The sequence below is a fragment of the Nomascus leucogenys genome, chromosome 18 (genome assembly GCF_006542625.1).
Source record: "Nomascus leucogenys isolate Asia chromosome 18, Asia_NLE_v1, whole genome shotgun sequence".
Classification (NCBI taxonomy): domain Eukaryota; kingdom Metazoa; phylum Chordata; class Mammalia; order Primates; family Hylobatidae; genus Nomascus; species Nomascus leucogenys.
The window spans coordinates 9,857,998-9,871,585 of NC_044398.1; the positions used below are offsets into that span (position 1 = coordinate 9,857,998).

A 13,588-nucleotide genomic window follows, 5' to 3' on the forward strand; every position below is an offset into this window, starting at 1 on the left:
TCATTTTGAGTTCACAACAATGTCCAAAAATTGATTTGGTGATGGTTGCACAACTCCGAATATGCTGTAAACCACGGGGTTGTACCTTTTAAGTGAGTGAATTGTAGGATATGTAAATTACATCTCACTAGAGCTGTTAAAAAAAAGTGAACTGGTGAAAGGATTGTTAAGTAGAGGGAATGGGTTCACAGCTGGTTGCTTTGAAGTCAGAGCCCAGGCCCTGAACACTAGCTTGCGCTGCCTTCTAAAATACAGAGGACCACTCACCATTCACATGCCCAAACCTACACTTACCACTGATCTAACAAAGCAGTGGGACATGTGGGAGCATACGTGATAACTGCCTTCAAGTGGCTTATAGTTTAAAAGCATTGACTGTCAGTAAAGCAAAGGCATAAACTACATGTAAATCATGATAAGGCATAGTGTAGTGCATGCCTTTGCTCTTCTGACAATAATATAGAGTACAGGATATCCTTTACAATATAATATAGACTATAACATATACTACATCATATCATACAATACAGATAATTCCAAGAGATGGCCTCAAGGGCTGGTCAGATCATATACATGGAAACTAAGAGATTTATTTCTATTAGAGGGAAAAACCAAACATGCCCCCTAAACGCTGATTAAAATTATTTATAGTCAAAGAAAACACATTTAATTATCCCAGTCATACCCAAAGCAAAGTGGGGGAAATTTTTATGACAATGTTAAATTTTTCCACTTTAATTAAAACGTAGGCTTCATACGCTGGATATGAGGCTTACTTCTGGAAGGGGCTTTGCATTACACATATTTTATTGTGGAAATCTATTTCTTTACCATCGAGGACTGAAATAAGCCTAAAAGGTCACTAAGTTATTAACTTGGTATAGAGAATATACGCTTCAGACTTCATTTTAAAGGGGTTCAGCTACTAAAGTCTGCAAAAGGTCTTCAGACAGGGAGGCAGGACTTTTTCCCAGGAACAATAGGATGAGACTGCCCTTCTTTCTGACACTAGGCCACTACCTCCCCCTCGTGGCCATAGCTAAACCCTCTGGGTCACGGTCCTAGTTTCAAAGTCTCCTTTAGGAGCCTGTGAACAAATACCAGACAGAAGCTATTATATTTAAAATATTGACAACCATCATTGTGAAGGGCATGGCCAGGCAAAGCTCTCCTAATACCAGCTTCTGTGAGGACTTTACTTGGTCACTTGGTTAACTCTTGATTAACAAGTAAATAGTGTGTCAGGGACTTAAACACAAATCTTCGAAGCTTAACTTTAACAGAACTGGAGCTACTGCCTATCCTGGGAATTAAACGGGTGAACCTCAGAACAAACTGTTTTTAAACTGGTAGGGCACGGGGCATGGCGTCTGGTTAATTTAGACACTGCATTTAAATTTGGAAGATGAATGGTAAGAATAAATTACTCTAGATATGTATAAAATAGCCAACCCTTGAAAACTGAACTTTCATCACAGAAAGGACGAAAACACTTTTAGGGTCACCATTCAGTGTTAGAAAACCCAGTACCATTCCCTGCTTTGCTACAGGTAAAAACAAGAATAACAGAATAACTAAAGTCAGTCTTACTTTAAGACAAACTCTAACTTCCCTTCAAACCTTGCAGCACGATCACTGTTTCATTCTCAGGTAAAATATTCAAACTAGAGCGGTCCTGAGAGTGACTGATGGAATGAGTTAACATGGAGTAAGGTGCACAGGGAGAATCCTGCATGTGAGATAAATCAGACAACTTTAATGAGGCTTAGCCTAATCAGGGCAATCAGGATCTAAAATACAAACAGCTGGAAGATCTTCATCTACTGCATTTTACATGGAAACCCAGGTAGCAGTACACTAGCGTCAGCCTCTTATAACTTAGGGGAACTAAAATTTCAGGACACTAGCATGGGTGAAGGCATCGGGGAACACCAAGGCTAGCGATAACATAGTCTGACACACCCTGAATGGAGTGACAATAGCTGCCCAGAGTTCTGTGTGATAATGGGGCATACAGACCAAGTCTGGACTCCCAAGGCCAATGTTCCAACACCAATGCCTGCTGAGGGCAGAGGACAAAGGGATTGTGCGCCATTACTACTTCCCACCTTTGTACCTTGTTAAGTTTGCCATTTCTGGTTTTAGTCTGTCCTGCTCTGTTTACAAATGGAGAACTTGAGCCCAGAGAAATTAATGAAGTTAATATAAAGTCATACAACCAGTCAGTGGTTGACTCAAGGTGAGTTACCAAGTCTATGACTCCATATCTGTACCAACAAGTCTGGACTGGGAGAAGAGAAGGCTCATGTAAGGTTGCTAATCATTCAAAGAGGAAAATGTTAATTGTTTATTCTGAAGAAGCTTTGAAAGACCAGTTTTAGTTCCATAGCAACACTGTCTTAGGAACTTTCACAGAAACTATCCTGTGGTCAAAAACATTATTCTCCCTTTGCTTTGCAAAAAGGAAGCTGACATTTCCTGCTATAAATCAGTACATCACAACTTATCTCCTGAAACTTTATTAATTGTGGTTAAAAAAGAGAAAAATGTGTGAGAGAATGATAGGAACTATGTAAACCTGTCAATGCTCACTTCAGAAATGAAGTCTCCACAGTGGGGAGAGAAAGCTGAAAACTACTTTTCATTTAAATTCTTCCAGGCATCTTAAAGCTTAAAAGAACAAGCTGAGAATGAGAAAATACAATGTAAAGGAAGAGCTACAGGTGCTTACCTGTTCTAATGTAAGTTGCTTAGAAATGGTGTCATTCTCCAGTTTTTTAATTTTCTTCATCAGTTTGTTGACCTGAAATTCCTGCTCTTGTTCAAGATGCTGCTCTAGTTCGGCTTTCTCATGCTGCAACTGGAAAATGAAAACCACACAGATGTGGAAATCAGGCAACTCAAATGCCATGGAAACATTGGCTCCAAAAGGCGACTCTATGAAGAAGCTACACCACAAAGTTACATTACCCATTTTTGCTCAAATGTGCAAGCGTATACCTAGTAATCTGTGCCTAACTGGTTCTTCTAACTTAAAACCAAAAGTCATAGGGAATGGAAATGCAATTTGTGTTTCGCAATATACTTTTTGCTACCTTTCAGGTTTTATGCTATAGGCATACAGATAAATTTTTTAAAAATAGAAATTTCATATCAATTTTTATTAAATGAATTGCAGTTTATTCAGATTTGCGTCATGTATGTAGACAGAGATGTCAAAATCACAGAACATACTTAGGTAAATTATTCAGAATGCTATTTCCAGTGTACAAGTAAGCATGCCTTCACAAAAATCAGCACAATTATTTTTCTATACAGAGACTGTACACCACAGTTACTATATATTCCCTAAAAACCAAGAGGGAAAATATTGGCTGGGCATGGTGCCTCATACCTGTAATCCCAGCACTTTGGGAGGCCAAGGCAGGTGGACCACCTGAAGTCAGGACTTCAAGACCAGCCTGGCCAACACAGTGAAACTCTGTCTTTACTAAAAATATGAAAGTCAGCTGGGCGTGGTGGCAGGCACCTGTAATCCCAGCTACTTGGGAGGCTGAGACAAGAGAATCGCTTGAATCCAGGAGGTGGAGGCTTCAGTGAGCTGAGATGGCACCATTGCACTCCAGCTTGGGCAACAAGAGCAAAACTCTGTCTCAAAAAAAAGAATCTTATTCATGCAATTAAAAGATAAGGCTACGGTGTCATTACCAGAGAAAATTTAAAAACAAAAACAAACCAAACTCCAACCTACAAAACCAAAGGAAAATAAAAGAAATCCAGTGGACCGATAGGGACTTGGGGAGGTTCTCATTAATAATTGCATATTATTTTTATAACACTCTCAACTGGGGGGGGGGGTTGTTGATCCACAGCAGGGGTTGGCCTGATGTTTCAGAATTAAGGGAAAAAAGTAAAAGCTACTAAAACAACGAGGCACACAAAAGTTTTAGTTTTTGGCTGAATAGGACACTGCTCCCTAATTTTATGTTCACAGCCATTTCTTTTGGCAGACACTATACACCAGGTTCTTCACATGCATTTAGACAGGCATGGTCACTTCCATTTTATATGTGACAAATCACATTATTAGACTGAAGCAATACAGCTGGAAAGTGGCGGAGCTTGGGACCCAGACCCCGCCAAGAACCCCAAACCAGTGCTCTCTCCCGCTGTATCACTGAGCAAGCCCAAGAGAGGTCACCTTCAGACTGCTCCACCCATGAGTACCTACCACACCCTGCGCACCTGGAAAGCCAAATGATTAAACATAGAAAAAAAGCCATGTATGCTTGCCCAGGGGATGCAACGTTTCTTTGTAAACCCTTCTTAGGGTGGAGTGGACAACTGAGAGCTGAGGCAAGCCTGATCATCCTCAAAATGGCTACAAGTAACACTCTCCACATTTGACAGTGTCCACTGCCCTGAAAACACATACTCAGTTTAAGGGAAAAAAAATTGTTTTGGTTAGGCACAGGGGCTCACGCCTGTAATCCTAGCACTTTGGGAGGTCGAAGCAGGTGGATCACATGAGACCAGGAGTTCAAGACCAGCCTGACCAACATGGTGAAACCCTGTCTCTACTAAAAATACAAACAAACAAATAAATAAATAAGCCCGGTGTGGTGGCATGCACCAGCTACTCAGAAGGCTGAGGCAGGAGAATCCCTTAAACCCAGGAGGCAGGGGTTGCAGGAAGGTGAAGGTTGCAGTGAGCCGAGATCACACCACTGCACTCCAGCCTGGGCAACAGAGCGAGACTCTGTCTCAAAAAAGAAAAAAAAAAAGAAAAAAAATTTTAATCTGACATAGTCTTCCAACACTGGAAATATTGACTAAACAGATGCTGTTTTCCTTCCAACTGTTTTTGATGTTCAAGGCCAAAAATAACCTGGTCAATCTTGCAGGGACCCAAGAGAAAAGCAGGTGTAAGGAGGTGCTTACAGTGACAAGTCTATACTTAGCTAGCTCTTTAAAACTCAGATTCTGCAAGACCAAGCAGCAATTAAAAGAACTAAGATGAATGAATAGAGAACAAGAAGAGTTCCCAGCAATTTTGAGAAAGAACCCAATGGAACAAGCATCGCTTAGGAGGAAAAATATAGCAAAGCATGTACATCTGCGCCTAAGGCTTTCATTCAGTAAGCGTGGTGTGCTGTCTTCTATCTGCAGGTACTATGAGAATGGTAGGCGAGATCTATAGTTAACATATCATCCTTGCCCTAAAAATAGTTATGAACACTAAGCTTTAACAGTATCTACTAGTTATTGAGAGATGATAAACTTAAGTCTTAAAACCTTTAAACTATTTGCATAGCTTTTTAAATACAGTAGCTATGTTTTCTTCCAATATGTTTTCAACTGCTGCCATTTTTATTTGAAAGAACCCTTCTTTTTTCTCAACATTATGCCTCTGCCCTGAGGTAAACTAAAACAATAAAGGGTGTAATCTAACATTGAAAAATCTCTTGCCCACCAAGCAGCGTTTGTCATAGAATGTTAATCTGAAGAAAGGCAAGGCTCTCATTGGCTTGCAGGAAAATATCCATATTTAGACAGATGGTCTAACACTGTCAGTAGCTTTAGGTACTTCCTTTAAGACTACAGATTGAACTAATAATAAAGCCTATCAGAGCTCTCAATTTTAGGAGGCATTTTCCTCTCAAGAGCTATACCCTAAGGAAAATTTGATGGTAAAGCTGTCATTACCAAACTCAAGTAAGGTCACTGGGTTACACTAACCCATTTGGAAAATATCAAGCCATTCTGAGATGTAACTCTGTTTGCTAAAGATTCACACTTTTTATCATCCCCCAAAGACAGTGCTAAAACAAACAGTTCTGCTGCCTGCTTTGTTCTGCCACCTCAGGTGACATGCAACAGAAGCAGAGCATAGAGTTCCTGAACAAAGACTAGAAACAGAAAATACAGTTCTTCCTGGAACAAAGAAACTGCCAATAAAAAGAGAAACATGGCCAGGCACAGTGGCTCATGCCTATAATCCCAGCACTTTTAGAGGCCGAAGCAAGACGATTGCTTGAGCCCCAGAGTTTGCGACCAGCCTAGGCAACACAGTGAGGCTCTGTCTCTATAAGAAAAGATTAGCTGGACGTGGTGGTGCGCGCACCTGTAGTCCCAGCTACTCAGGAGACTGAAGTGAGAGGACTGCTGGAGCCCAGAAGATCAAGGCTGCAGTGAGTGTGAGTGCACCACTGCAATCCAGTCTGGGTGACGGACCGCGACCCTGTCTAAATAAAAAAAAAAAAAAAAGCTTGCTTGATAGAAAGTACCTCAGTCCCCTAAAATCATGAGACAAGGGTTAAGATGAGCAAGAGGTAGGCGGCAAATGTGTGCATAGGGACCTTGAAGGACTAATAACTACAGAACTTGCCTCATATAGTTTGTCTAAGAAAAATTCAGATATTCTCTTTTAAACAGATACCATGTAAATTCAAGCAACGTGGCTCCAATAGGGTTTGAACCAACACCCTGAATTGACCTGCCTATTTTAAAGCTATAGCTCATGGCACCACAGACGTGAAAACCCTGGGAAGCCTAGTGCAGGGTGACTCAAGACTAGCTGTCAGTTTCACCATATCTTCAATATGGGCAAACTTTTCTAGGCACGACTTTAAATTTATAATGATAGGTCTTAATGTACTGTTACATGAACAATTTTAAATCTTCCAATAAAGTCAAAGATCCTGAACTAGAACAGAAATTATTCCATCTAATAATAATCAAGCATATTAATTAATATTTTGAAATGATACTCATGTGTCTGCCTTAAATATATATATAAAGCTAGATGCCTAGGCAGATTAAAAGGCTTTTTTCAAAAATCAGAATTTTCAACAAATACATTTTTTATATAAGGCCAATCTCAAAGATTATGGAACAGTTTTATAACCCTTATTTGTGCTATATGTTAACAGTAATAAAAATATCCCTGTGGAATCAGAATTACATAACAATGATCCCTCAGCAGATCACATTTTCAACGGAATTAGGGTTATATAAATAAAAGTTTGTTCCTTGGGATCCAACAAGAAAAATATATTAACAGAACTGAAAAGGGCATAAACGAAAATGCAACGATATGCTCAACTATAAATCAGTATAATTTTAAATTCTAAGTTCTAAAGCAAGCATTTTCTTATATCATCCACTGATTAGATATATAGTCTCAAAGCAAACTTCCAGCCCAATGAAATACACAAGTGTAGCATTAATTTGATCTTAAGCAGGCTAGCCTTAAGCATCATCCAATTACCAATAATTGTGCTTATAATTTACAAAGGATTTCTGGAACCACTTCAATGAACCAGGCCTTTTACATAATAGATTCAAGAACTCTGCACCAAATGACTTTTTATTCTCAATAAATTCTTTCTAGCAGGTAGAGGCATTGAAAATCATTTACCTGGGAGAACCTCCTCCAATAGGTACCACAGGTGCATGTGTATGCTGGATGCTGAGAGTACCTTCCCACCCAACATGCAGCAGGTTTGCTGGATCTTAGGTTTTGTAAAATGTCAATGTGCAGATCTGGGCTTGTTGTCAAGTCAGTCCTTGCCAACTGAAGCACACCTTCTAGCCACTACCCCTAGGACCCAGCTTTTTCAAGACAACTTAAGAATAAACCAGGTCAGGCACGGTGGCTCACGCCTGTAATCCCAGCACTTGGGAGGCCGAGGTGGGCAGATGACCTGAGGTCAGGAGTTTGAGTCCAGCCTGGCTAACATGGTGAAACCCTGTCTCTACTAAAAATACAAAAAAATTAGCCGGGCGTGGTGGCATGCGCCTGTAGTCCCAGCTACTCAGGAGGCTGAGGCAGGAGAATCACTTGAACCTGGGAGGTGGAGGTTGCAGTGAGCCGAGATCGCACCACTGCACTCTAGCCTGGGCGACAAGAGCGAGACTCTGTCTAAAAAAAAAAAAAAAAAAAGAAAGAAGAAGAAGAAACTTGAGAGGCCCCCAGCTTTGTTTTCACTAGTCAACTAATATCTCTGTTACCCACAGTACTGCAACTAACATCCTTGGTTTATTGAAAATTACCAAGGAATGGAGCTACCTGCATTGGACCAAGTAAAGGCCACCCCAGGACAGTAACTGCATTAAGCCATTAGACTGTCAAAAGCAATCACAATGTTATTAATATGAGCTTTGGAAAAAAGCTCAAAAATCTCTCTCAGAACATAGAAAGTCTCTCAAGAACCGACTTGTCAGCTGTTCTACTGAGCAGAAATTCAGACTCCCACCTCAAACTCAGTACTTCATCACTAAGGGCTTCTTGGGCCCACACTTATTCCCACCTCCTCCCCTTCTGTTACTGGTACCAGTAATCTGGGTCAATGCCTCACATCTCATGAGTTACCAAGGCCCATGAAGTCAGCCTCCACAACAGCTGTCACATACACACACACACACACACACTCTTCTTTGTGTGTGCCATGTGCTCATGTCCCCAATCTGGTTCAGGCCTTTTATTCCTTTTCCTTTGGGCTACTGCCAAAACCTCCTACTGGATCTCCCCAGGCCCACTGTAGATCATCCTAGCACAAGTCCTATTACTTCAATGTCCTGCTCAAAACCCTTCAATGGCTCCCTACTACCTGTGGACTAAGTCCAAACTCACTGGCATAGCATTCAAGTCCTTCCATGATCCAATCCCTATGCAAGCTTCCCACGCCTTCCTCATACTATTTTCACACTACTCAGTTGATGTGACAGTCCAAGGTTTGCAAGCATAAATGCCTTCAGGGTTCATGCATGCAACAAACAAAGAATGGATGGGTTTAAGCCAGGGAGTGGTAGCTATTGTGGTTAAAGGAAAAGCTCATGTCCTTTTCTGACTCTTAAAAGGAAAATCCCATCATGCCAGCCAAACACTTTTGGTGACCATACTGGTCCAGGGGCTTCTAGATCACAATACTTGCTAGTCATGCCGGATCACTCTTACAGAAACCGTGCCACTCACTCTGCCCACATGCCCCATTCATGCTGTGCCTCTGCCTATAGAGTCTAAATCCCTCCCCTCAATTTACCGAGACTAGGGGATAGCATAAAAGACTTCCCCAATGCTTTCCCACAGGCCCTCAGCATAATGTGCACTCACCCTCCTTTAAGGTGTGAGAAGCACATTGTCATTTAAGTGAATTTTAATGTCTATTTCACTGTGTTTTTCTGTATCTTTTCCATCAGCTACTTCTAAACGCAGCTAATGCTTCAAGGCAATTATTACGTCTCAAGCACTTTATATACACTATCACACTTGATGGTTGAATCTTCGTAACTCTACAGTAGAAACTGTTATCTGCATTTTGCAAAGAGTGAAACCACAGCTTAAAGAGATTAGGTGATCTGCCTGAAATTTCACAGGTAAAGGGTAAATCCAGGGTTCAAACTGAGGTCCTTGGCTTCAAAGCCTTTGCCCTCATCTCTGATGTGTGCTGCCATCCTAGAACACCTGGGTACATTCTCAATCACTCTTTACAGGATTGAAAGCTCTAAGAAGGGCAGTGACTAGGATTTCCTTGATCCTACTCCAAAACATAGAAAATACATTGTGAATGCAAATACTGATTGAATAAATGATAACGTCCTCACTTCATGTGGACCGTTTGCTCTAGATTAAGCCTCAGGATAAGCAAAACAACGATTGGGGGTGGGGTGGATTAATCAAGATCTAGGACATTACCCATATATCATGGTCTGCCCCAAAGCCCCTGTTTCTCTTCCTGTTTATAGCCCCTCTCCAACTCCTAGACATAATCAATATCCTAATTCTTATGGTATTTACTTCCTTAGATTTTTCCTAAAGTTGTTTTTTTAAACAACCTACGTATTCATTTACTTCCAAACATTGGTCTTGCTAGGTTGTGCATTCTTTCATATCCAGCTTCTTCTGCTAAATGAACTTGTTACTAATTGTGGTTTGTATTTTCATTGCTTCACAGTATCCAGCTATTTATACCACAGTCTATCCTCTCGACGGATGACAGGCACTTGGGTCATTTCTTTTTATTTATTTTGAGACAGAGTCTCACTCTGTCGCCAGGCTGTAATACAGTGGTGTGATCTTGGCTCACTACAACCTCCGACTCCGTGGTTCAAGTAATTCTCCTGCCTCAGCCTCCCGAGTAGCTGGAATTACAGGCACACGCCACCACACCCAGCTAATTTTTGTATTTTTAGTAGATACAGAGTTTCATGTATCTACTATCATGTTGGCCAGGCTGGTCTCAATCTCCTGACCTCGTGATCCACCCACCTCAGCCTCCCAAAGTGCTGGGATTACAGGTGTGAGCCACCACGCCTGGCCATTTCTAGTTTTTTATCATGCTCAATGGCACAAAGAACATTCTTCTACATATCTGGTACACATGTACATGTAATATGATATATACCCAGGATGGAAACCACTGGGTCATAGAGAATAAATATTTCCAACTTAATTAGGTACTATCAAATTGTTTTCAAATGGGTGTAATGATTTCAATTTTCTACCTGCAGTACATAAGAATTTATTAGTAGTATCTTGTTGTGGTTTAATTCACCTTTCCTGACTACTAATGAGGTTGTGTACTTTTTCCATTTGTTTACTGGCTTTTTGGCCACATACTTACGTGAAGAGTCTGTTTAAATCATTTGCCATTTTTCCTCTGGGTTGTTTGCTTTCTTACTGATTTGTAGTTCTCTGTCATTACATATGGTGCATATCTCTTCTCCCATTCTGTGGTTCATCCTTGCATTTTCCTTATGATATGTCTCTGGCCCTCTCCTCTGGGCACACCTCCTGAGTAACATTATTAATTTCCATGGGAATAAATAATTTCTAAAGAAAACACTCCCGAATTTATATTTCTAGCCCAGACTTCTCTGTTGAGAGTCAGAACCTCTGTCCAACTGCCTTGTCTGTTCTCTCCATTTGGAAGCCCAGACATTGCAATTGAACTTCTGACATTCTTACTCCAAACATACTCCACTTGCTGTCTTTTCCATCTTAAATGATGGGAACTATTCTTCCAGTCATTGAGACTCAAACCCCTAAGTTTTTCTTGATCCTTTTTTTCTATACCACTTCTAATCCATCCACAAATCCTATGAGGTTATTTCTTCAAAATGTACCCAGAATCCAAAGTTTACCATCTTCACTACTACTCCCTGAATAATCCACTCCATCTCTTGGCATGTATTACAGAATATCCTTCTAATATGCATTGCTCCCACCTTGGCCCCCAATCCATAATCTCTTCATGACACAGCAACCAAAGCAATCATTTTAAGAGTTATGTAGGATCATTTTGCCACTCTGCTCAAAACCCTGGGTGGCTCCCATGCAGAATAAAAGCCAAAGTGCCAACAGTGGCTCCCAAACCTCTATCATATCAAGCCTCCAGACCCATTACCTCCCAATTTCATCTATCACTCTTCTCTCCCCATGACGTCAACCTAACCACACCAGTCTCTCTGCTGCTTCTCCAACATGGCAGGCACAATCTTACTTCAAGGCCTTAGCACTTTCCTATTCCTTCTGCCTACAATACTCTTCCCACAAAAATCTATTTGGCTAGCTTCTTCTCCCAGATTTTGCTTAAATATTACCTCAATGACTTACATTTACTTAAAACTTCAACTGCCCTATGCCCTTTACAGTGTTCTATATTTTTCCATGGCACTTAATCCCTTCTCTTGGTTTTTGATGCTTTCATATTTTCACATTTAACTGCTTATTGCTGGTACACAGAAATACAATTTTTCGTGTGAGAAAATGGAATTCTAATTACTTATCTGTAGATTCTTAAGATTTAAAAGTTTTCCACTTACACAATAATAAGTAAATGGCAATATTAGTTCCTCCTTTCAATCCTTACATCTTTTTCTTGCCTTTCTGCACTGGCTAGAAATCCACAACAAAAATCAATATAGGTAAATGCAGCAGGCATCCGTGTCTTGTTCTTTTTTTTTTTTTTTTTCAAGATGGAGTCACTCTGTCACCCAGGCTGGAGTGCATTGGCGCAATCTCCGCTCACTGCAAGCTCCACCTCCCCGGTTCAGGCCATTCCCCTGCCTCAGCCTCCCAAGTAGCTGGGACTACAAGTGCCTGCAACCATGCCCGGCTAATTTTTTGTAATTTTAGTAGAGACGGGGTTTCACCACGTTAGCCAGGATGGTCTCGATCTCCTGACCTCATGATCCGCCTGCCTCGGCCTCCCAAAGTGCTGGGATTACAGGCGTGAGCCACCGCGCCTGGCCCCATGTCTTGTTCTTGATTTTAAAGAGAAAGTTAACTTTTCATAATCAAACACAATGGTTAGGGCAGGCTTTTTGTAAACACTTTATTTACGTTTGAAATGGAGTCTCACTCTGTTGCTCAGGCTAGAGTGCAGCGGTACAATCTTGGCTCAACGCAACCACTGCCTCCTGGTTCAACTGATTCTCCTGCCTCAGCCTCCCGAGTAGCTGGGACTACAGGCGTGCACCACCACACCCCACTAACTTATTTTTGGTACTTTTAGTAGCGATGGGGTTTCACCATGCTGGTCAGGCTAGTCTTGAACTCCTGACTTCAAATGATCTGCCCATCTTGGCCTCCCAAAGTGCTGGGATTACAGGTGCAAGCCACCGTGCCTGGCCTATGTAAACACTTTTTTAAAAAGTCAGGTTTCAGTTCTATTCTTAGTTCACTAATTTTTATCATGAATTGTTACACTTTATCAAATCCTCTCTCCATCTATTAACATGATCATGACTTTTTCTTTTTATTCTGTGAATGTGGCAAATTACACTTACTGATTTTCTACTGGTAAACTAAACTTGCATTTCTTGTATAAACCCAACGTGGTCATGGTGCATTGTCCTTTTAATATATTGCTGACTTCATTTACTTACATTTTGTGTAGGATTTTTGCTCATGATTGAGGCTGTACTATAATTTGCCTTTTCTGAACTACACTTAAGTTTGAGCATTAAAGGTTATGTTACTCTTAAAATATATTGGGGACCCATTTTTTTCCCTTTAGAATTTATGGAAGACAATTTTTTTTTTTGAGATGGAGTTTTGCTCTGTCACCCAGGCTGGAGTGCAGTGACGCGATCTCAGCTCACAGCAAGCTCCGCCTCCCAGGTTCACGCCATTCTCCTGCCTCAGCCTCCCGAGTAGCTGGGACTACAGGCGCCCGCCACCGCCCCTGGCTAATTTTTTGTATTTTTAGTAGAGACGGGGTTTCACCGTGTTAGCCAGGATGGTCTTGACCTTCCGACCTCGTGATCCAACCGCCTCGGCCTCCCAAAGTGCTGGGATTACAGGCCTGAGCCATCACACCTGGCCTTTTTTTGTATTTTTAGTAGAGACGGAGTTTCACCATGTTAGCCAGTATGGTCTCGATCTCCTGACCTCGTGATCCGCCCGCCTCTGCCTCCCAAAGTTTTGGCATTACAGGCATGAGCCAATGCGCCCGGCCAGAAGACAAATTACTTTATCCTTGAATGTTTGGTACAACTCTCAATGAAACCATTTGGACCTGGAATTCATTGTTTATGAAGGCTGTTGATCTCTAATTCAATTTCTTTACAGGACAGAAGACAG

General features: G+C 41.2%; 1 protein-coding gene across 1 annotated transcript in view; it reads right to left on the reverse strand.

Annotated features, from left to right (window-relative positions):
- Nucleotides 1-13,588, reverse strand: part of CCDC6 (coiled-coil domain containing 6) — a 118,774-nt gene that overhangs the window by 40,272 nt on the left and 64,914 nt on the right. The window contains exon 3 of the mRNA XM_030797984.1: nucleotides 2,732-2,860. Within this exon, the coding sequence (XP_030653844.1) occupies nucleotides 2,732-2,860 (129 nt within the window). The remainder of the gene's footprint in view (nucleotides 1-2,731; nucleotides 2,861-13,588) is intronic.